Genomic DNA, 25663 nt, shown 5'->3' with positions numbered 1-25663 from the left:
GAAGTATGAATTATGTATAGTGCATTATTGCTGAGAGAGAAGCAAAGAAGGTGTGTGATGATATGCTCTGTGTCACAGTAATCCTCCAGAACTGCCAGAATGCCGGATTTTAGGATGATGTAAGAATTGGGGATGAGTTTTTAGCTCAATCAACTATGGGTACAAATAATATCTAGAAGCACTATTTTCTTTTTGTTCAGGTGCCACAGAGGTTAGAATGACACATAAATGGCTCTCGAGGAATAACATACGGGGTCAAATTTTAAAGGGGCAACAACCAGCCTCTTACTTTGCAGCTTCAGTTTGGCAGATGCAAGAGGTTTCATGTAGACATCTGCATGATTTATGGGTGCGCTGGGTAGTTAAATATCTAAATACCATCAGTAAGGGGCTTCTTCTTTGTCCTGTCCTTTTTTACATATTTGCATGCTCTAGTCATCTTACTTCTTTACAAAGAATTTCCTAGATCTATAACAGGTTGTCAAAATTAAAAGTTAATATAGTTTAGTTTATATATAATGATACATATTGTTGTTGACTGAGGAAGCAAAACACTTAATCACACCCACATTTTTGTCTCATACAATTACTTCATTCATTTGTATTACTGTAACACCTAAAGTATGCTAAGCATTTTCCAAATTCATAAGAAGATTAATTCCCTGCATCGAAGAGCTTACAATTTACAAGCAACCCAACAAAAGACAGGCAAGGGGACAGGGATATGACATAAGCGAAGTGACCAGAGAGATAGCAGGTGCACATCTTGCATTTCTCCATGGGGTTCGGGAGTATGGTCTTGTCTGTTTTTCTTTGGTTTGAATGTGAGGTTTTGTCTATACTGGAACCCGAACAACAAAACGTTTGTCGTTCAGAGGTGTGAAAAACACACACACACACCCCCGAATGACAAAAGTTTTACCGACAAAAAGCGCCGGTGTGAACAGCCACTGACAAAGTTATCGCCGCTTGTTGCGGGTGGAAGTTTTTTGTCAGTGGGAGAGCCAACAAACAGCAGTTACGCTGCTCGCTTTTTAATGGCACGACTGTAGCAGCACAGCTATGTCGCTAAAAGGAGCGTAGTGTAGACATAGCCTCAGTAACCTTTTTTTTGTAGGCAGTGCTGCAAAGTTTGGTTTTAAAGGAGTGATTTCAGTTAGGCAGAAGTAGAGCATAGATGAATACTTGGCCAATGTTTCTTTGACATTTTTCTTGCTGTTTTATCCTCTCTGCATGATGAGTATCCAGTTTAAAAACATACTGTAAAATGACTATTTTTGCATCTGCATCTGTGTGATTTGTATAATTTTCTGATTGGAAGGGGATGGGTCTGAAGAGAGAGATCCTGGCCTCCGCTTAGCCGTTGTAGCTGACTGGTAGTTAGAGTTGCCCAGATGCTAGTTTCTGTGCTCCAAGGGGTTTATTGGGTGTTGGAATAGTGGAGTTGTAAACACATTGCTGAAAGTCTCCTATTTAAACATGGAAGAACTAAGTTTTCAAACTTCAGTGCAGTTGGCATTAAGGCACCTAAAATGTTTATTTGACTGCTGAAATGCAGGATAAAAATTGGGCCCCTGATGTAATACTAGACACACTCACATGGCACATAAACTTAAAACTGTGTGCATATTTGCAGGGTTACATTTTCTCCTTCTGTCTAAGGTGGTGCCAATAGAGGAACCATCTTCTCTCTTACATTGGACAGAGTAGGAGCTCACAGGTTGATGATTTCATTTTCTGCTAGACTAACACTTTCCTGTATGTTGATTTCTGCCGTGTCTCTCACATATTGTGTATCTGACACGGTACTCCCTGCAGTGGCAAAGGCAGGCTTGTTTGTTTTGAGTCCAAGATGTTGTGACGGGCAGCACTGGAGTGTGAGAACTCCAGTGTTCCAGCATTCTCTGCTCTGTTTATATCTATTTCCCAAACCTGGGGTCAAATGTGGAGGGTTTGCTGTCTTTTTAGCTTTAATGTTCAGCATGTCTCATCATTTTTCTCCAGTGAGCAGGAAGTTGGTTCTAGTCACACCAATGACCTCAAGTCTCTGATTTCCAAATAGATGCTGTCTCTTAAGATACAGCTTGCCTGGCCAGCCAGAATGGGAAAATGCTAATTTAAAAGTTACCTACAATTTCTCTCAAGTAATTTCCAAAAAGGTAAAAAATCAGGGAAAATTAGGTTCTGGGACAGAAACATGATACTGATAAATGTACAGTATTGGATTACATGATCTCTTTCATTTTATGCTGTAGTTACTTGTTTTCGTGCCCATGAAAAGTGATGGATTGACAGACCTGATGATCCTTGATCTAACCATAGACTGAATACAGTGCCAGCAGAAGTGCTTGCTTACCAGCACTGCTCTCTTAATGTGCCTCTTTGCTGGGCAGGAGGGATTGCCCTAGGGGTGAGATGGTACTTCAGATTCCCAGCCCACAAGCTTATCTCACTGCTGTGATTGACAGTGGGTGCATCTCTTGTCATTCTTTTGTGAGATCATATGTTAAACAGAACAAGTCAGGTGCAAACCTGATCCCCAAGGAAGGGCAGATCAGCCAGAATGCAGGCTGTGGTTGACTAAAGAAATGACTTCTGTAAAGGAAATAAATGTATCAAAACAATATCAGTGCTTTGAATTTTTGTGATGTTTTTCTTTTAAGCCAAATGGCATGCAGTGCAGCACCTATTAAGATCGTTAAGATGGGCCTACGATGAATAGACTCCCTATAAATGGCATTTTCATTGTCAGATATCTGGGTGTAGGTTTGAGACACACAAACTAACAAACCTTTTGAAGGCTCTTATTTCACTGTACAATTTCAGTCTGCAACAGCTCAATGAATGTTGCAGAAGTCTCACACTGTCCTGACATAGTCTGTCATTGCAGAAGATGATCTCAAACTACCTGCAGGGTGAAATCCTGCCCCTATTGAAGAAAATGGGAGTTTTGCCACTGATTTCAGTGAGGGCAGGCTTGCACCCCTGTGTGTTTTAAAGATGTTCTGTTTTAGATAATAGATTTTAAAAATCCTCAGAAAATCAAACCACTGTGTTAGAGAGCAAGCAGACAGATGATAAATACGAAGAGAAATTACAATATGGCTCTATAACGCTCTCAGTATCAAAAGGTTTATTTTGCACATTGGGTACGTCTGTCAAAACCAGGTATTTCTAGTTAAAAGGTGGTCCAAACTAAATTATTTTATATGTATTTCAAACACAACTGTAGCATTGAGTCCAACAAGCCATAAATGAGCAAGGGTAAAGGCTTTGCATCACATTACATTCAAAACTTACTTCTATGTCAGCTTTGCCAAGTGAAGATGCACTATGGCTTGCTAGCTCCCTCTTGGCGCGAAGTTCTTACAGGCACTCTGCACCTGCAGTTCAACATCGCCTGTACCTGTGTTCTGTGGGGCGTAAGGCAAGTCCCCAAACCCCAGGATTGCACAGTTTTTCTCGTTTTCTTTTTAATATTTTATGCTAAAATTAAAATATTTAAAAGCTGACCAAAATGTGCCAAGCGGAGAGGGACGAGACTTTTATACCCTTATTGGCAGTCTCCAGTGATCGGTGTGATGCCAGGAGCAGAAATCATGCTGGGGTATCGCACTGAGCCAGGAGCTAGTGATATTTAATAGATCAGTAATTTGTGGACCTGCCGCAGAAGAAAAAAGGTAACTTTGAATGCTTCTTGCCCTACACTGGGGGGGGGGGGGGGTCTTGCCACCTAATACTGTATTTACCTAAAAGCCATTGAAAGGAAAGAAATGTGAATGCTGCATGTGTATACACAATGTTTTTTGTTTTTCTAAAATTAATTCTTACCTAGCCCTTTAATCTGACTTTCATAGTTGTCTGGCTTTTTGTCCTAATCTTTACTCTGAAGTTGTCCTAGCCTCCCTCATCTGCAGTCTGGCTTCTTTTACATTTCTTGCCAGATGTATAGAAGATATCCTTCTCAACCTTCAGAATAAATCTTCTATTTCTTTTGTGAATGAGTCATAGTCTCTGACTTCTTAAAGTTCTGTCTCTGCCATCCTCCTTGACCCTACACCCTCTCTCCACGAGTACAGCCAAACTGGTGCTACAAGCTTAGGGGAAAAAACACTGTTTCAGCACTTCTTCTGAAACGAGGTGAACGCCGGCCTCATTTTCTGAACTGGATGACTTTTGGTCAGCATTCTAAGTGGGGAGCTATAACTGTCCTCTGGACTGAGTGAGTGAGGGCATCTTGGAAAGGTCTCTGTCATGGCTACCAGGCTGCTCAAAATGTCCTGCTACTTTGGAGCTCCCTACTGGAAGGCGCACTGTACAGCCTGAAGCACTGGGCCAGGTGCCCAACATGGAGCCTTCATCTGGAAGAGCTGTTCAGTTCAAGGAACAACAGTGAATGGCACATAGACACTGAAGGGAAGTTAATTTATTGTACTTTTATTTCTCTGAATGGGGCACTGACTCTGCTGAACTGCTGCACTTAATGGAGAAGGGTTATTGACGTGGTGGGGGATCCCTCCGGGTCTGTCAGGGAGTGGAATTCCTTGAGAGAGAGGAGAGGTTGGAGGCTGCATATTCCATTATGGATTTATTTCTGGGGAACACTGGAAAGAGTAGATCCATTTATTTCTTATGTCTTATAAAACATAACCCTATGGAGGAGTTAGTTATTGATCTTGTTCTTGAAAAGAACTAAAGAACTATTTTTCAAAATCCTATATTAAGGTTGAGACATAAACCTGGAAATGCAAGCTGTCTTAACAGGGTGGATTTAAAAGGGGGCACACAGGACCACTGCTATTTAGAGCATGCAGATCCACACATGCTTGTGCTAGAAAGACGGTGAGCAGGGTTTTTCTCTCATTCCCAGTGAATGGGTTATATGCTTTCACATTTTCAGTGTAAATGTTGTAAAGCGTATGTGTGCACGTGTAAAAGAGGGCTTTCTGTAGAGCTGAAAGCATAGGGACCTTGAATCCTTTCTGAAGAAGAGTCTGAAGTAAGTGCTGGAGCAGATAAATGTTATGAGAGCATTTTAATCTATGCTGTCACTTTTGCCAAATCTATATGTTGTTGGTGTATCCAATAACTAACAGATTAAAACCTTGGGAAGCTCTCTGGGCCTTGGCTCTGACAAGAAATGGAAAGTTGCAGCTCTCCAACCCTCAAAAACAAAAAAAACCAAATAAGTTGCTCTGCTACTGTATTTTTGGAGCGATCTTTTATTAAGGGAACTTGGGGTATCTAAAACTGCTTGCCTGACTTAATTCTGTGGTCAAGTTTTGCTGAAACAAAACTTGTTAAGGACTCAGTGTAGAAGCTGAAAATATCCCCAGGGCTTACCCAAAATAGTTCCTTCTGGATAAAAGGTCATCCTGCCCTGGATCCTCTTCCAGTTTTAGGACTAGGATGGTGTCAGGGCTCCCTCCCCACTCTGAACTCTAGGGTATAGATGTGGGGACCACATGAAAGACCCCCTAAGCTTATTTCTACCAGCTTAGGTTGAAAACTTCCCCAAAGCACAAATCCGCCAGATTTGAAAGTATCTTCTTTCCCCATTGGTCCTTTTGGTTAGGTGCCAACCAGGTTATTTGAGCTTCTTAACCCCTTACAGGTAAGGAGGAATTCTAGGCTACCCTTAGCTGTATGGTTATGACAGATGGTCTGTACCCATCTATTTTAAATGGCATTTTCTGTCTGTTAAAGACAAACTTTCCATAAAATTTGAAGTTTTAATAAAATGTAAATATCAGAAGATAGGTCTGATACATACTGACTCCTTTCTTGACAGTCTCTGGTGGCTGTTAAAGATTCTGTAGTGTGTTTTGAAAAGAATGATGGGATGACCTAGGTATTTCAACCAAAAAAATTATCCCGTGCAGTGCATACATGTAAAAATCTTGAAACTTAAGTAGAAGAGCAGAATTGCAGGAGCTTTGCTGTGGCAAACTGTTACAAAGACTCCTAGTCAAAGACAGCATTTTTTCTTTTAACCGTTTAGTTAAGAAGGCACTTCATCCATATTGTTTTTTCTTCAGTGGCGTTTTCCCCAAACTGCTTGAAAAGGATATAGTCAGTGTGCAATGTCATAACTGCTGCTGTTTTTGTTGTTGGGAGTGATACAATTCTGCCTTCTCAGTAAGACATTTTTTGGAATCCATCCTCCCCACTTTTTGTATGTTTGAGTGTTTTGAGAGCTTGAAAGCAGCTTTCATTTAAAATTTGGGTGTATAAGTTCATTAGTCAGTCAATGAGTACACTTTGTGAGGTTTACAAAACATTGGTTAAGAAATAAGTGAGACCCACTTACTGTCCCTGAGCATAAACAAGATTTCCTTTTACTTTTTTAAAACATAGGTACATGCATCAGGTACAGATGTGCGTGTGTGCATACACTTAAGGTATTTGCACACAACTTTTGATTCTACAGACCCTCCTTCTGACCTTGCCAAAGCATCCTTTCCCTGCAACCCACCCATGAATTCCTCCAATGTTAATTCTGGTGCTGGATTCCTTCTGATGTGTATTATGTGCATTGTAGGTGCAGTGCATTAAATAGCATACGGCCTCAGAGTATGCGGAGTCTGGATAGAATTTGTACATTCTGATTCCCCATGCAGTCCCGCATTTATTTGTTTTTTAGATAGCGTGTTGAGAAGAAAACTTTTTTAGGCTCTACATAGTTAAACACAGTGACAAACTTTCTGCCTTTTAAAAAGGGGAAGTACAGTGCAAAAACGACCTAAATGCAACATTCAGTTTGACACTTTTTCAGAGCTGCCTAGGCAGTTGTTCTCAACCAGTGGTCTGGGACCCCCTAGGGAGCCGCGAGCAGATTTCAGGGGGGCCGTCAAGCAGGGCCAGTGTTAGACTCGATGGGGCCAAGGGCAGAGAGCTGAATCCTCACTGCATAGGGCTGAAGCCCGGGCCTCTGAGCCCTACCACCTGGGGCTGAAGCCGAAGCCTGAGCAATGTAGCTTTGTGGAGGCCCCTGTGGCCCCAGGCAATTGCCCTGGCTTTTATATGCTGAAAACCAGTTGTTGTGGCACAGGTAGGCCCTGGAGTTTTTATAGCATGGTGGGGTGGGCCTCAGAAAGAAAAAGGCCTAAGGGAAAATTCAGAGGAATTGGACATTTAAAATTCTAAGGGAGTTTTGAAAAGTTCAACCTATATGCCTTAAAAATATATATGTAATAAATATAATAGGTGATTATCTCACATCATCCATGTACAGATATTTTGCACAAGCAAATTAAGGCATTAAAATTAGCAGCATACAAAAGACTATGTGCAATATAGTCAATTATATTTTCTGTATGAACATCATGAATTACCTGACTTCTCTGTGTTTATAATAGATACAGCATTGCATTAGATTCTCCTTTTTTTTTTTTAGTTTTAGATCCACTCGTGCACTAGGATGAGTTCTTGCTTAACTCCTGAGAATTTTTGGTTTACATGAAATTAAAACTGGACAGTATTCCTTAAACTGAACTAAATATGGAGGAGTGGGGTCAGTTGGACAAGTCATGTCTGACATGATCTCAAACTCCGTCTTATGATGAATGTAGGATCATTGGCCAATATCAAGGTGCTGTGACATCAGCATATGAGAGAGGATAGACTTGTTCAGCATTTGCAGATGCCCGAATTCTTGAGCACTGCACAGTTAGAACTAATTGCTTCTGTAGTAACAGATTATTTTAATTATAGTTGTAGCAGAAAACTGAGACACAGCACATTTGATTTTCTCTTTAATTTAAAAATGTGTTTTCTTTTCAGTAATATACAGTGTAAGTATAGTGAAAGCATGGACTGGGTGGAGGCTAAAACTATCAACAGGTATGCTCTGAGTAACTGGGTACCACCTATGAAGACTCCAAGTGAGGGACAGGAAAAATTGACAGTTTTGTGAACACCAGTATAGCAGAAAGTGCTAGTACCATACTTAAAACAAACACACACCTTTTACTTACTATCTCACAGTCCAAGAAAGAACTAACCACTTCTCATACAGATATGCAAGACCTGAATTTCTGTGCTTGAAGTGAGCTGTAGCTCACGAAAGCTTATGCTCAAATAATTTTGTTAGTCTCTAAGGTGCCACAAGTCCTCCTGTTCTTTTTGCGGATACAGACTAACACGGCTGGTACTCTGAAACCTGTGCTTGCTTAGTGTTATGTGATTTAAATAAAGCCTCTAAAGGAGTTGCTATGGTCAGTCATGTCCAAGTACGCAACAGTTCAGTGGACCTTAAGAGCTTGAGGGAGATGTCCTGATTACAGGTATGTGATACTCCACTTACTGCCATTGAAATATCACCCTCCTCCTCAATTATTATTGAAGAGCTGTGAAGAAAGTTAACCCAAACACTCATGTTGGAGTCTGATTAGAATCCAGAAAAAAGCAAGTAAGTTTGAGTTAAAGTTTATACTCTGTCCTTAGTTGGCTCAATTGTTCTTGAGAACTGAAGCATATACAATAAGCAGCATTATATTTAGGGTGACCAACTGTCCCATTTTTAAAGGGACAGTCCCATTTTTGGGGACTTTTTTTTATATAGGCGCCTATTACCTCCCACCCCCGTCCCGTTTTTTCAGTTTCTATCTGGTCACCCTAATTATATTTGCATATCCAGGCCTCTTCAGTTCTTGAACATGCACGTGAATCAAGGGCGCTCTAAGTCTACAGCGTGGGTGTGTGGTCTCAGACCCTCTAATTTACGTAAATCTGGTCTTGTTCACTTTAAGACTTTTAGTCTTACACTTTTGTGCACTGCTGACAATGGGTTTGGGTTTCTGGTTAGCATGTGGGTGTAATGGGGAAGATGATCTGGAATACGGGGTAATACCAATTTCATCACAGGCAATAACATAAATCTCCATATAATAGCATGTATTCAGCATAGCTTAGTGCTGCTTTGTTTCCCGTGTCACAGTTCAAACAAGAACATGCCACTTGACATAGTAGATTCTAGTCACCGATCACATGGCTCCTTTTGACCTCTATTTATCTTCATGAGTACCTGCCCAGGAGCAACACCTGCTTTAGGGGTATAGTATTCTGCCTGCTCAGGAAAGTTGCCTACACTCTCCATCTTTAATACAAGACTGCAAGAAAAGATAGAATTCCAGCTCTAGGGATTTAAAAATATCTTTGGGACTTGGAAGCTGTTTGTTGTTTGCTTTAATCCCAGCATTAGAGGATTTTTCTGTAGACCTAACATTTTAAGGACAAATGGCAATATGCCATGTTGCAGATTTTTAACGAGATGGAACAGGTGAGGAAATAGATTAATATACCAAGTGGTAAAAATGCGGGCCATTGGGGAGGTTTATGAGGAATGTTCTCTGCGTGTTGGAATACATCCTCTGTGTTGGGGGGGGGGGAGGAATGTGTACAAAAATCTATATTGTTGCAATACCTAATGTATAGGGCTTCTCCGTCGACATAGCTACTGCCTCTCAGGGAGGTGGAGTACCTATGCCAGTGGGAGAAGCTCTCCCGTCAGCGTAGGTAGTGTCTTCACTAAACGCTACAGCAGTGCAGCTGCAGTGCTGTAAGTGTAAGCACAGGCCCTAAGAGAATAAGGAGGAAAACCTTTGTCCTTGTCTTAAACCTGTGTTTTTTGTACTGGCTGTAGTTCCACCTTAACACATGTCTAGCTTTAACTCCCCCACCCTGCAATATATAAGCTGCCCAACCTGTTCTTGTTTAGCATGCTGGAACTAGCAAACATCAGAATATAGGCACTCATTGTCAGCTTCTCCTTTCTTTAAAAAAAGGCCATTCATTAGCAATAAATTGTTTCCTAAAAACAGAATAAGACTGGAGACAAAAAACAGCATTTGGATTCTTGAAACAGCAGCAGTCTGATCCTGGCATGCTCGTTTTCCCACTATGCTACTTGTCTGCATGTTACACCTAATACATAGGTGGCTGGCTTTCAGTATGGGGAAGATGCCTATTTATATAAACTGACAGTATCGTTATATATTAAGTAGCTGGGTTGTACTTGGAATACAAATATCGCTTTGTCTTCCGTTAGGGGATCAACTGGTATTCTTCCCAATCCAAGCTGAGAGAATAAGCTCTCGTGGGGCCTTATCCATAGCCTGTTGAAGACTCTCATTGATTGCAATGAGCTCTGGATCAGGTCTATGTCCAGTGACTCCTCTGACCAAACTCTCCAGTACGTCTAGACTTGAGAAAGCTGACCTGGGAAGAGGAAGACAGGCAACCCTCCCTGCTGTTTTAAAATAGAGGCACCTGTATTATTGTGGCAGGTGACACCTCTTCAGTGACAAACTTGAAACATGAGTAAGGCTATGTTTTAGTGACGGACATTTTTAGTAAAAGTCGTGGACAGGTCACTGGCAATAAACAAAAATTCACCGCCCGTGACCTGTCCATGACTTGTACTATATACCCCTAACTAAAACTTGTGCCAGGGGTGCTCTGAGGAGGTAAAAGGCCAGGGGGAAGCATGGGTGGAGGGGGGGAGGGTTTGCGGGGCTGGCAGGCTCCCTACCCAGCTCTGCGCAGCTCCCCAGAACCAGCCAGCATGTCCCTGCAGCTCCTTTCGGAGGGTTGGAAGGCTGGGAGGCTCCGTGTGCTGCCCTGGCCACCTGCCACTAGCGCTGGCTCCACAGCTCCCATTGGCTGGGAACCGCAGCCAGTGGGAGCTGCGGGGGTGGTGCCTGCAGGCAGGGACAGTGCACAGAGCCCCCAGGCCCCTCCACCTAGGACAGGGGTGGGCAAACTTTTTGACCTGAGGGCCACATCAGGATTCCAAAACTGTCTGGAGGCTCAGTGTAGTGTATTAAATTGCTCCCAGTAGGAATGTGCTAGTTACGGTGTAGTAGTTACGGCTGCCAGTCCTGGTGCTCCATAAGTAGCACATTCCTATGAGGAGCAATTTAATACACTACACACCGGCGGCTCTCGCAGCCCAGAGTCTGGCGGCACGGCGAGCTGAGGCTGCAGGAGCGGGGCCGGGGGCTATCCTCAGCTACCCCCCTGGACAGACACGCAGCCTTTAATGATGAGACGTATCAGTAGTCCACATCTGCACTGGCTGCCTCGAAGTTCATAGCCCTAGAACAGAAGTTCCCAAATTGTGGTTGGTGTTCCGCAGTGCAGTGTCTGGTGGCCCATAGAGAGCAGGCTAGTTTTGTGGTGCTGGCACTCCTGTTTCCAGCTGCTAAATTTTATTAAAAGACATCTAAGAAATTCATTAAATATTTTCTTAACATTACTCTCCCACACAGGCAATTGTGGTTACCACAAGGATGCTATGGGATCACACATGAGAGAAATAGGTGGGCCACAGCGTCAGGCGTGGGAGGGGAGGTGGTCTACAAGAAATTCCTCTATTAGGATGTGGTCTGCAGTGTGGAGGGAAAAGGTTTGAGAATCTCCGCGTAGAGTTGATTTGTTTCCCATCCTCCTCAACAGTCATTGATTTATACCACTGACATGATAGGGCAGAGATCTTGTTTTGTCTAGAATGTGGTTTTGTAATATAGTGCATTTTCCTTGGGATTTTTTTAAAAATGTTATTCCCTTTGTAAAGCACCTTCAGCGTTTGTGAGAACTGTGTTTCTTTCCTGTGCCATAGGACATAACAAGTTGTTCTGTGATGTTTGCCATTAGCGATACTCAATGGCAAAATGCTAGAGGGCCGTGAATGGAGTAGGCTATGTCTGATTCTGGACATAGTTGCTCATCATGTTGTGGTTTTTTTAATGAATAAAAATATATCTCCGATTTCTTCACCATGTTTTATTTTTAAGGGGGATAAAACTTTTTTTTTTAACTTGCAGTGCTCTGTATTTGTGCTGAAATTAAAGCTGCTTTAATTGTTCTCTCCTTAAAGCTATTTTTAATGGGAATGTCTTAAGACATTGAATAGAAACATCCAAATTTGTGGGTTAGTGGCTAGGCTTATGTGCATATGTGGTTAATAAACACAGCACAAATAGGGATTTCTTACAAAGCTTGCAGAATTAGAGGGCCCTGTTAAAGTGTCATGAGTTTAACTCTGCCTCTCAGTAAGCAGAGTTTCTTTTATCTACAAAGTCACCATATGTCATTTGTCATTGTTAATGTGGTGCAGCCTGAATCACTGCACGGTGCCTCGAAGCCAATTAGGTGGGGCTGCGTTGGGAAGCTCACACTGAATTTCCACCATCTCTCTCTCTCTCTCTGCTTATGCATAGCGTGATTACAATTGCAAATGAACCTCTTCCCCTTTGGGAAAACTGACTTTAAAAGCATGTACAGGGCAGGCTGCCACTATTGAATCACTTCACTGTTGCAGCAGCATCAGGCATGTAGTTTTGGAATAGTTGCCTCCTTTTTTCTTTCCTTCTTTTTTTTTTTTTTTTTTTTTCCTGAGGTGTTATGACAACACTTTGGTGGAGAGCAGGGATAATGTCAAGCAAAGATGGGAGTGCATTTGTATCCGTCTAAACCTGTTTGAACTTGCTGACTTCAGTATAGCAAGTTAGTTGTTTAGATATTTGTTAATACAACATATACGGTTTGCTTTACAGAAATAGTACTTTTCCACTTATTGTTTTGTAGATCTCTCTCTCACGCACACATTTCTGCTATTTTTTTTATTGGCAAAACAAAATATTCTTCTCTTGGGTAAAACTACTAAAATATAAGCGTGTGTGTGGCTGTGTATCTTACACTCTAGCTATAATGTGTATTGGCAGACTTCAGAAAGCTTTATGTTGTATGGCATTGACTACAATTCACAGGCTTCACTGGTGTCTCCATCAAGGAATTTATTTACCAGAATTGGAATTTAATCATGAGCAGCTTTTGCAAACGTCGAGCTTTCAGATAGACTTGATAGTTCTTCTAAACCATGAGAAATATTATCATAATGATTATATTTGCAATGGTGGTGTGGGGTTTCTTTGTTTTTGCTTTTGCTTTGCTCTGTTAAAGTTCTGTGCTGGAGATAGAGCTGTCCTGGGGGCGGGGGGGGGGGGGGGGGTGGCCCAAGACTGTGGAATGAACTCCACCAGGAAATAAGGACCATCACAAACCTCCCCACCTCCTGCTTTAGGTGCAAGGCACATTTCTTTCTCCTTGCCTTTTCTAACACACGGATACCTCAGTGTGTGTGTTTTGCGTGCACACGCAATGCAAAATAAAACATTCAGCTGCACGCATTTCTCCCCCTCGGGAGAGGATGAGAGAACAAACCCATGACAGATGTTAGCCATACTGCTTAATGCACTTTGGAAGTCACTCTGATACTGCAGTGATGAGTGCACTATAAGAATCTAGATAGAATAGAATAGATAATTGTCTTTTATTGTTTGTATTATTGTACTATCCAGGAGCCCTAGTCGTGAACGAGGACTGCATTGTGCTAGTATGTACAAACATAGAGCAAAACGACACCAAAGAATAGACTTTAGCCTTAGATATACCACCACCCTACATAGGACTCTTTCAGCAGTGGCCTTTAAACCACTTTGAGAATCTGGAACTGGACACATCCTAATGAGCCTTTTTTTGGCCTGGCAGTCTTGCCAGTGTTTATAAGCAGTGTTTAAACTAAGGTTTTCCCTTGCCCATTAGGCCCCGATCCTGCAATGAGCTCCATGCTGGAGGACTCTGCCACTTGCTTGGAGTCCTGTTAAGTTCAGCAATACTTCATGTGGGTGAAGGGCTCCCCCTGGACAGAGTTCAGAGCAGGATCAATCAGCGGGTTGTACTTCAAAGTAAACCAATAGCCCAGTGTTTAAAAAAACATAAATGAAATACCCTACGTATTTATAGCCGTGGTTAACTGCTCTGAACTTAGAGAGAGCAAGTGCTTCTAACATAACTCTTCCCTGACCTGTTCGCCACACCCAACTCTTCTGCTGAGGTCACTTTGCTCCAGTGTATTGTGTTAGGTTTCTTATTAGCTTCGCCGTAGCCACACTCAGTTCTCTCACTGTTAGTTGCTCCTTGCTGATTCTAGCCATTAATCATTCAGCACCATGTGAATGCTTCAAATAAAAGCAAAAATCTCGGCACTGACATTTTTCTTCGGTGTTTGGTTGGTAGAGTTTTCACAAGGTGGTTGAGGTTTTAGTGTTTTGGGAGGATCTGAATAGCAACTGTTGTCGTCGATAAGCTGTTAAGAAAAACAAAACAAAAACCCTTCCAAATACCAGTCATGTTTCATTTCAGAATTAGCTGCATCTTTCTGATCCAGTGATTACAGCTGACAGTGTTGAATGAATCAGACTCTGCTAAGTAGTGGCTGCTTATAATTATTAGGACTGAACATATATTGTCAATACAGATTGATGACTTTGTTTTGACAAACAAATAACTGGAGGTTTAACTCCGGTACATAGTGTTACTGTACTTTGGAGTTAAGCTCTAGTCATGTTCACAACAAGGCTTTGGGGGAGGGCTAGCAGTCTTTGTATTGACTGATGACTCCTGAAAACACTGCTGCTCAAACCCATTTTGTATTTGTTTGGGATTTTCCCCTTCTTGCTTCAAATGACAGAAATGAGCCTGTACAATGAAATGTTTTTGTCTTTTATAGTTTTTAGGACACTTGGATAAAGTTAGAACTGTCAGGCAGAATGAAATAATAGCACAGGCATTTTGAGCTGGAAATGTGTCAGAATAGGTCCTGGTTTTGATATGAAGGGCATTAAAGTTGGCACTCTATTGCTCTTGAGCCACTTTCCATCCCAGGGAAGGACAAGAGCACAATGGGCCAAAACCTGGCCTGTCTTAAATCCTTAGCACTTCATTTGAATTTAATGTGCTTGTGCAGGATTGAAATCAGGGTGAAACTGGCCTTTTTTAAAATATAATTGTATTTTGAATTGTAAATATTTACTCTGTTGTGGAATATTGAAAGTATGTGGTTTTGACTTTGTTTTGGTAAATTTATTAACATAAACTAAAATAATAATGCACTGAAGGTAGTTAGGGAAGAGAATTATCAGAATAAGTAGCAGACCATACTTAACAGTAATTTTTTCAGCTACATTGAGGTCAGAGCAGCTGGACCTACTGCCCATCTGACCAGCTTACATCTCCACAGAATGCTGAGCTTACTAGATTGGTAGATGTTGAAGAGTGTTTTGCTTTGAAGAATAATTTCTATGATATAGGTGGTAGCTTATGAAAGAAGCCATTTTCACCATTGCTGATTTTATTCTCACTCTAATTGATTACCAGAATATCTAGATGGCTATAAATACTGCAATAATATACGGTGGTTTTACACTTGTTGTTTTCAGATAGATGTCAGATATATGGGTACCATCCATTTCTTTTTGAGGTCAGGTTGTGGTCCAGCATTCAGAAATCAAATGAGGGGAGAAAAGGCCTCTCGCAGTGCAGTGGGATGTACGGTAAATAGAGTGGTAAAGTGAAGAAAGCTATAGAGAAGTGGTACAGAATAATGTGTGGACTGTGAAACCTGAACATGATACTGGCAAACAATCACTCTCTGGATTGGTAATGGCCAGTTTTACTTTCCTTCATTGTTTCCAGAGCAGTGAGGGAAATGGTGTCCTGCCTATATACTTGCTAACGCTGTGCTCAGCAATTAATCAGGGGATTTTTGAGCCTGGAACTTTCTCAACCATCTCTCACTGAAAGTGCCTCCTGGCTTTCCTGTGGATTTGCTGTTCTTAAAGCAGTGTCCCTTTGGGTGCGCCTCGTGAGGATGTGTGTGCACCTGTGCATTCTTGACTAGTGATTTTTGTCAGCTGTGTCTGCAGGTCCACAGCTGTGCGCTAGACACCCCTGTGCACCCATCACCACTGCAGTTCCATCTCAGCCACTTGCAGCTTGAGATGGAGCATTGTGCTGTCCATTTAGCTAGCCATCCGGCTTGCTACACCTGTCGCTCATTTATTCTTTATTTAATAGATTTTATTACATCCTGTTATTTTGCACAGTTTGTGCTTTTGAGGGTATGGGATTCTCCTTCCCCTTTAATTCTTTGCTGGATGTGGGCCTTTATTGGTTTTTCTTGGGCTTTGACCAACAGCCTTGAGTTCAGGTTACACCCAAGACCCCAGGCTCCAAACCTTGCCAGACCTGCACTAGGTCTTTTCCCCACGGCAACAGAAATTGAAGCTGCCTTCTCCACTGCCTTGGGGAGTCTCACATCCCCACGAAGGGCTAGTCTACACTGGCAACGCTAAGGCGCTGCTGCATCAGTACCTTAACGTGGCTTGTGTGGTCACGGCAGAGTGCTGGGAGAGAGCTCTCCCAGTGCTCTAAAAACGTCACCCCCATGAGAGGCGTAGCTACCAGCGCTGGGAGCACTGTTTATGCTGGCGCTTTGCAGCGCTGAAACTTGCTGCATTCAGGGGAGTGTTTTTTCATACCCCTGAGCGAGAAAGTTGCAGCGCTGTAAATTGCCAGCGTAGACAAGCCCTAACTGTAAGATCTGCTCCGGTTTCAAGAGCAGATCTAAGAAATTGAGGGAAGACAAGGTAATGGAGTGCCCTCTGAGTCACCCCCTATACATCAGATCTGCGAGCCACCACTGCTCCAGTGGTAGACGAAGATCCTGAGGGCCCTGTAGCACCACCCAGGCCTTCTAAGAAGAAAAGACCCGATAGTCTGGAATGGGATAAGAAAAGGGGAAAGTCATCCCCTCCGTCTGGGTCTCAGAAACCATGGGCAAAGAAGCTGCACACTGAGATACCTCCCAGAGTAGCACCAACATCGACACCAGACTCGGTGCCTTTGAAACAGGGAGCTCTAGAGTCAACAAAAAATCTTTGTCATGCACCGTTTGTTCTTCAGTACCGTCTCCATTGCTACCTGACATATTGACTCCTGAGGATCCCTATCCGGGGTCCCCAGTAGCTTCCAGAGGTCTGTTCCACAGAGACCTTTGCACCCTGGGAGAGCCTGAATCTTCACTTTTTTTCTTCTTCTTCCTTTTTTGACCCATTAGTCAAGGGTCATGAGCTACCTTCCTCTCCAGCTCTTACACTGCACCTCTCCCCTCTGCCTCCTTTATAGGGATAATCTCTCCCATTGTCTACCTTCCTGGGAGCTCATCACCTCAGGGACATGGATCCTGGAGGCGATTTCTTAGATTATTCCATTCAGTTCAGCTCTCTACCAGCCCCAACCCTTGGGACTGCTTTCAATGAAGCTGTTCCATGATCTGTACTGAATCTGCCTATTCAGCACCCTTCTCCATGATGGAGGTACTGCTCACGAGTCACCTGATGTGGAGCACCCATAGGAACACTGCTCAAAGAAGAAGAGGTTATTTACCTTGTACAAGTAACTGGAGTTCAAGACATATCGCCCTGTGTGTGCTTAACTACCTGCCCTCCTTCCCCTTTGCCTTGGAGTCTCTTGTTAGACTTTGGGGGTTGAGAAGGAACTGGAGTGGTGGTGGGTCTGCCCCCTGCCTGCGTACCCTCCTGTCAGAGTGTGACGGTGTGTAGGGCCCACGCATGAACCTGCAGACAAAAATCTCCGATCAAGAGTGGACTGGTGCACACGCACACACACGTCTTGACGTAGAGCACTCAGAGGGGCACCCATCTTGAAGAACTTCAGTTACTGTACAAGGTAAGTAAACTCCCTTTCCTGTGGTCAGCCTTGGACCAGCCTATCCCAACTGACAAGCGGTCCTGCTCATGCCACAGAAGTAAAAGAAGAGGGACTTTAACCCCAGGCACTGGTCAGAGGCCACAGTCATCACCTTTTTATTCCATTGTTCCCCCAATCCTCTTTAAAGGATGTTCCTGGCTCTTGTGGGGGGTATTAAAATCTTCAGAGAGCTTGTCTTTTGAACACACACAACCTCTGCATTGTCTTCACTTCTCCCTGGCACTTCAGACAGCACCCTTTCTAAAGGTCAGATCATGACCAGTAAGAACCACTGATGCAAGTTTTTCTCAGGAGTTACCTCTGTGACATACTCAGAGGTAGAACAAAAAAACCCAAAACACTTCAAAAATAGCAAAACCAGAGAGATTCGCTTTTTTCACTCTTTCTTCAGTACTAGCAGTGCTGGATTACTCACACGTTACTCTCCTGAAACCATATATTGTGGACCAGAGTAGAGCTGAAGATGGAGAAAGAAAAGCAGCCTTTATGTGCCACATCGTCTTGAGCTGAATGTTTATCCATGTGATCATCAGAGTTCAGTTGCCTGAAGATGGGGGATGGCAGGTAAGAGACTGAGCCTGGGGGAGAAGAAGATGACACCGATAGAGGGTAGGGAGTTAAAATGCACTAAAACTGTTGAAAAACACCTATGTGGCTAGAGGGTTGACTAATAAGATTGTGGCATTATCAGATATTCTTGACTCACCTGTGGAATTTTGGGAGGAAAAAGGGAGGGGAGTTCTTGCACACAAACGATGCAAAAACTTGGTTGAGCAAGATATCTGCATTTTTTACATAGCATTTCTTAAAGCTTTCAAGTTAGAGATGGAACAGACCTTTTAAGATCAAGTCCATTCCCCTTTCCGTGCCAGATTATTTCCTACACCTCTTCTGGTGTTTTGTCTGGTCTCGTTTTAAAAATTCCAAGTAATGAGGTTTCCATCACTTCCCATAGTAGATTATTTCATAGACTGATAATTCTCAGTACTTGGAAGTTTTTCCTGCTAGTCCATTTAAATTTTCACTTCCTTAATGTCATCCCATTAGCCCTAGTTACACCCTCGTGTTCCACCCTGTGCAATTCCCAAGTACTCAGGCTACGTACCTAAAGCATAGTTTTGAGAGTGCCTGTGTGAAGTACCATATTTCTCTTGGGGATGTCTGGGCCAGATCCACGGTTGGTGTAAATTCACTTAGCTACATTGACATCATTAAAGCAATACCCGCAGCTGAGAATCTGGCCCCAGGAGTGCTGGAACAATCTGTATAGTGGGGAGGCTGAGAACCATTGAACCAAACTGTAAACCCTGGATATGACAGAACCCACTTTAACCCAGTGCGTGCAGCAGTACTCCCAGCAGCCCTAGTTCCAGCATCTATGTCTGGCCCTCAATTTTTGCAGCACTATCTACCCCTAAAAGAGGCCAATTTAGAGCTGCTTGGTACATTTCTAAAGGAGGATACAGCAACACAAATATTAGTCTGTTTTCAGAGTTAAGAAACTTTAAATGAATGAAGCTTAGATCTGGTCTACACTAAAATTTAAGTCAACATAGCTTAGGCACTCAGGGCTGTGAAAAATCCACACTCCAGTGTGGTAGCTATGCTGATCTAACTCCTGGTGTAGGTGCAGCCAGAGCAACAGAAGAAACCTTCCATTGATTTAGCTATCCTTGCTTGGGGACGTGGTATTTCTACAGCAGTGGAAAAACTCCTTCCATCACTGTAGTCTGCATGTACCCTGCAGGTAGCTATGCTGCCATAGCATAGCCTCAGAGTGCAGATGTGCCATAGTGAAGGGGCTATATTTCAAAAATAAATAAATAAAAGGTGGTGGATGCAATCTGACATCTGTTACAGTTCAGCATATGTCAGATGATACTGTTTTCTGAAGGCAGACTGAACTCAGTCATGTCCCTGCTGCAAGGTAAAGGAGATGATGAAGATTGTGTCTGTCCTTTGTACTGGTCTGCTTTCTCTTCCTGCTTATCTTGGGTGGTTGTTCTAGTAATCCTCTTTCTCTCCACCCGCAATTCAATGCAGTGAAACCTGTTTAACCTGTCAAAGAATAAATCTGCTCCTTGTACTGTAGGGGCAGATTGTGAATTTATTTGAGAACTTGGAACCTGCTTCTTTGTTTTTTTTTTTTTTTAAATGATTCCACACAGAGAGCTATCAGGGTCTGACACGTTTGACCTATTCAGTAAAAGTCAAAGGTGCAGTCCGGGTGTCTTCCTGTTGATGGCTCGGTAGTTTAGGACTGCTTCACTTCAAACATGCAAAATTAAAACATGAACAGACTATAACATTCTATGCTATTGGAACTGATTTTCCTCTCACTTGCACTCACGTAAACCAAAAATTGTTCCATTGACACTAAACAGGTGTAAAAATAGCATGAGAAGAGAATCTGGCCCTAAGGAATATTCTGCATGTGTAGCTACTAATGGGAATTATGCATGCTTCTCAGGGATAGAACAGAATCTTTAAGCTGGGGTTTTTCATATTTTCTTTTATAGTGTAGAATTTTTCCTGGGAGAGAGTGAGAGAGAGTGTGAGTGTGTGTGTGTGTGGCACTGGCCAAATAATATTAGCTATGCGTCAGTCATGCTGCCAAAAGGTTAAATATGCTCTCCTTATATATGTGTGTGTAACACAAATATCTGTATCTCACTTTCAGACTTGCCTATTAACTGGAAAACTATCTTAAAAAAAAAAAAAAGTCCCATACCTCTTCCAGCCTTTACCTTGCAAATGAATACTAAAATATTCGCTTCTTTTTTCCCCTGTTCCTTTTTCCAAGCTTATCTTCAACTATTGCATAAAATAATGAACAAATGGTTCAGTTCTACTTCTGTGCTTCTGTATGAACATAACTTACTGTTCTTTATCCTATAGATTTATCATCTGTAGAAAGATCTGGGGTTGGCTTGGTTGGAGCAGGGAACTAGAGCAATGCCTTCCCAAAAAAAAAAAAAAAGAGAAACCTGGCTGGGGGAGATCTGACTGGCCTCAGTGCACCTAGGCATCTTGCCTATAGACTTTATTGTTGTCTCAGTTTTTTTTTTTAAAACAAGCTGTTCCAGAATAATGAAAAGAATGACTGAATTTACTAGACTCTGCAAATCTGGAGAATCTGTTTCAAATATTTGCCATAAATATGAGCTAAGAATAGGACATTTATGTACTCAGTTGGGGGCAATTGCATGCCCTAAAGAAGGGACAGCACATAGTTGCTTATCTGTCTGAGGTACAATTTGGGTCCTTGGGTTTACTTCCCCATGCTCCAGTGGAGTCTTTTATTTATCTTCCCTCGTACAGTTCCGAGCGCTGGCCAGTATAGTTTGTGGGGAAGGAGGCTGTGCAGAGTCACGGCGTTGCCCACTCTCTGCTCTCCAGTGTAGCAGCTTCCTCTTTCCTGTATTGTAGCTGGTGGAAGGGGGCAAAGCAAAGGAGCACCTTACACCCTCTGTGTAGGTGCAAAGAAGAAGCCATAATCTTGCCCTGGGGGGCCAGATCCTATGAAGAGTGTAGTCTTCCTGATTTCATTTGGGAATTCAAAGCGGTCAGCACCTTGCAAGATCATTTTTGATCTTGCACCTGTTTTACATCAATGTAATTCTATTGACTAAACATGGAGTTACTTCTGATTTTACCCCACTTTAAGCAAGATCAAGACCGTGTGTGTGTGTGTGTGTTTTCAAGGTTCAGATGTTGTGAAAAGGAAATAAGCATGTAAAACATGTTGGGTCAGATTCATCCCATTTGGCTTTAATTGAGTTGCAGAAGCGGTCAGTTTGATTTGTTATGTTATCTTCACATGTCATGCACCTGGCATCTAAAAGTAACATTAATTTAAAATGTTGGGTGATTCACATGTAGCCAGTCTTCAAAATCATTGATTGTGTTTCAAGCCAGCCAGTTGCAGGAACATATAAGGTTTGCCTAGAAGATTGTAAACTTTGTCACAATTGAACACAATTGTGCATAATAAAGTTAAATGGCGCAGTAAGGGAGCGAGGTGCCCAAATCCCATTGGAAAATTCCAGTCTTAATTACCAGTGTAGACCAGAAAAAATTGCCTTTTAGTATCATATCTGGAAATAGTGACTTAAACCAGTAGGGGTAAAATTTCCAAATATGCCCTAGTGACTTACGAGCTGAAGTTGCTATAAACGTTAAATGAGACCTAGGCACATAAGTCAGTTAGGTGGTTTTTGAATTTTTTTCCCAAAAGCCCATGCATAAATAAAAGGTTTAGTACAATGTAAGCCAAGACTATTTGTTTTTAAAAGAAACGCTTTTATAAGTGGTATAATATTTCCTGTAACTGAACATACCTGGGTTTGTTCAGTGGGTTTTTTACTTATTTATAGTATCTTTTATGATCTAACGATGCTTAGTCTTTTTCATCCAAGGGTGTCTCAGCACCTCATAAAGGTGGATGAGCATGATTTCCATATTACAGATGGGGAAACTGAGGCACAGATTGCTCAAGTGATTTGGCCAAGGTGACCTGAGTTAATGGCCTGCGTTTCCTTCCACATGTTATATAACAAGGCCTTGGTTAACCTGAAAAATCTATTTAACTTTCATTGGGGGAACCCAACTCTACATTTTATAAATTAGTATCTATAAATACATGATTATTTTCAACTTTGAAATGCATCCATACTTTTTATAAACCAATCCTTTTCAGTAAAATACAGACCACTCCTGCTGCTTTGTAATATATTCATGTTTCATACAATTTTTTGGGGGGGTGATATGGTGGTTTATAAGCATGCCTGGTACAGTTAGCAGGGTTGCAAGATACATATAACAGAACAAGACTGACCTTGTTTTATAAATTTTAAGCTATAAAAATCAAACCCTGGGGACTTCATATTTTCATAAATGTATAGGACATGTTCTCAAGTTTTGTGATGCTTCCTTAAGCCACGTGATTTCCATTTTCAGCTGATGTACGTCCTGGCATAGGAAAGAAGGGTTCTTGTCATCTAGCATGAATTAATTTTAAGCGCGCCATCTTGCAAACACTTACTGTAATGAGACTGCTCGTGCACTCGGTAGTAAGCATTTGTAGGATCAGGCCCTACATTATGTGTTGCTTGAAAAACACGATCCAGTTTATGGGAGTTGTTTATTACTTGAAGTCAAATATTTGGAATGGTATTTGGATTAAAACTATGCTGAATTTCAGAATCCTGATCTGGGTGCTGAAAGGCTGTCTTCCTCCCTCTCCTACTTAGACACATGAAGATTCACGAGAAGGATCCAAACAGCACTGCAAGTACAACTCCCCCATCTCCTCTGAAGCGCAGACGATTATCCTGTAAGAGGAAACTTAGTCATGAGCCTGAGACAGACAGAGAGGAACGAACCCCCGCAAAAAAGGTTCTTTACAATGCATGTTGCAGAATCTGTTCCTGACAACCGTTTTCCCCATTTCAATTTCCTAACCTCTCATATCTGATATTTACCTAATTGTGCATGAAAGAACCTATCCAGAAAACACTGTCAAGTTAAAATCATATATATTTTTAAAACACAGATGTTCTTACCTGTGTTGTTAACATCTTAGATTATTCAAATTGAAAGAGTTTCACCATCTCTTTTTACATTTCACTATTTAAGCTGTTTTTCCTTTTTGTATTTCAATTTGGACAATGAAAATTAGACTGGGGGGGGGAATAAATTACCCATTTAGGTTGGAACTCAGTCTGATGTGTGGAGGATTGTGTTATTTTTTTTGATAAACCTAACAGTCTTGGAAGGCCTTTAAAGCTCAAGTCACTAATATTTACTTGCAATCTTGACAACCGTTTAAATTTTTTCTCTGGAAAATTTATAGTTGGTTTGTAGTCCATTTCACATTGAGGTTCTCCCATACTAGCATACTGCTGCAGTATTTATCCTTCAAACACTCCAAGGAAATATTTATTAATTTGAAAAAAAATAAGTTGCCATTGGCATTTTTTTAATAAAATATTTCTATTGGGCTTGAGTTTCATAACAGCTTGTTTATACAAAACATAAATTCAATACCAAATTTAACTTGACAGTGGCCCTTTATACTCTTTAGGCTAGCAGTAACTCAATGTAGACATCTCTTGTTTCTGTGCGTTCTTTTTTTCCTGTAATTAGAAGATGTCTATAGAAAACATGAACAATTTTACTGCTCTTCTCTGGATCACTTGAGTTAGAGGCTGGCAGTGATTCATTGGCATAAATAACTTAGGCTGACAGCCTGGTTTGTGATGGGGGAGGGGTAATGATGCTAGTTAAATGGTCAGCAGAGTTGAACATCTCACGTGCACATTTTCTTCCCTGTTAAAGTTGTTTATGAATTGTTTAGTTCTCATAAGCAATGACGATCTGAGGTGATGCAGCTGTACCTTCTAAAGGACTAGTTAACATTTAGCTGATGTATCTTGTTGATCCGGCAGCGCTCTGTCTCTCTCTGGAGTGAGTCATTTTCAGTAGCCTGTAGCAAAGTCATGGTCTGGTACATTGTGACAGAAAGGCTCTGCCCGGATTGCATGTTTGGCTCACTGAGTGTAGTCCTTGTGACGGGCGTTTTCATCTCTCCGAAGGTTGTCGAGGAGGCTCAGTCCAGTGAAGTGGAGAAGAAGGCTGAGGAGGAAGTTTATCGTTGTCCAGTGTGTTTCAAAGAATTTGTATGCAAGTATGGGCTGGAGACCCATATGGAGACCCATCCAGATACCTCACTGAGGTAAGAAATAGGCCTGGACATGCTCCCTGTCACCAGAGGACTGTGTGGGAGGTTCCATTCCACCTTTTACACTGTTAACGGACTCCATTTGTGGCTTTGAACATGTTGCTTAACCTTTCTGCCCCACGGTTCCCCATCTGTAAATGAGGAGTAATACAGTTTGTCTCACAGGGGTGCTGTGATGCTTAATTGGAAAAACCCATGAATTTTGGGGGGAGGGGCGGGAAAGCTGTCAAAAATCAAATTTTTGATGAAAAGCTTAATCTAACTGGAAGTTCGGAAAATTTTGACCAGCTTTATGTACAGAGTGTTTTGAAGATGAAAACCAGTTATAAGTGTTAATTACTAACTGACTCCCCTCTTTTAGGGGTGGGGGAAAGAAGAAGGAATGGATGGAGAGGATGGTTATAGTAACCAGTCATGCAGAAATGATTTTTGCTTTAAATAAGGGCAGGGGAGTTCCCATGTATAAGAAGCGATCTTACCAAAAATGTACACTTTTATGCTTTACCTTTTGAAATGTGAAGTATCAGATAGTGGTTTAAGGAAGAAAAATTTACAGTTAAACAATGTTTTTTAGATGTCATTTCATTTGGTTCAGAAGGTATAATTTTTTGTCTGAGTGATTGCTGTGACATTTCCTGTTTTTATAATAGAAAAAGGTAAATCCAAATGCATGAAGACCTAAATAACACAGATTTCAAGTCTGGTTTAAATACTTGGAAATTAAATATCTCCCATTGAAGAGCAGCAATAAATCACTCATGTACAGAGTTGGACACCTTTGTTGACTTGACTCTTCACCCTTCTGAAAAGATTTCTATTTCTGAGGATTTGTTTTCCTACTGGATGGTGCAGGGCAGGGTTGGAGTGTGGGAGTCTGTTGGAATGAGGCTGCTCTTTGTGACTTATCCACATAAGGATAAAAGGTGTGTTTGTAAAATGTTTTAACACTTTCTAATGCACTTATAGCTCACCTTGGCCAGCTAACCTTGAAATGCAGCAAGCTAACATGTTTTAAAAACCCACCTTTCATCCTAGTCTAGACAAGCCCCAGGGCATTATTTGCCCTGGGCTGGCCCAATATAGCAGACTGGTCCCCCATGAAGTATTAGGTTTTAATCAAATTAGAGATTTTTAATAAAAAAAAAAAAAGGGGGGGGGAAAGGGCATGGATATGATAGCCACTGCAACTGGTTGTGCTGTCACTGCAGTGCAGGGAAGCAAAAGATCCTCACTTTTATTTGTCTTCTTGCGTTAAAAGCAAAAATCCTTAAATTAGGCCTCCTCTAC

At 41.8% G+C, this 25663-nt stretch overlaps 1 protein-coding gene across 7 annotated transcripts in view; it reads left to right on the top strand.

The window, feature by feature from the left end:
• The window catches only part of RREB1 (ras responsive element binding protein 1), a 142625-nt gene that overhangs the window by 72503 nt on the left and 44459 nt on the right, over positions 1-25663 (top strand). For all 7 annotated transcript variants that reach the window (XM_077810672.1, XM_077810673.1, XM_077810671.1 and 4 more), the window contains 2 exons: positions 22887-23031; positions 24231-24370. In XM_077810672.1, the coding sequence (XP_077666798.1) occupies positions 22887-23031; positions 24231-24370 (285 nt within the window). The remainder of the gene's footprint in view (positions 1-22886; positions 23032-24230; positions 24371-25663) is intronic.

This window comes from Eretmochelys imbricata, chromosome 2 (genome assembly GCF_965152235.1).
Source record: "Eretmochelys imbricata isolate rEreImb1 chromosome 2, rEreImb1.hap1, whole genome shotgun sequence".
Taxonomy (NCBI): domain Eukaryota; kingdom Metazoa; phylum Chordata; order Testudines; family Cheloniidae; genus Eretmochelys; species Eretmochelys imbricata.
The sequence above is the reverse complement of the archived record's forward strand: the minus strand, read 5'-3'. Positions and strand labels throughout refer to the sequence as shown.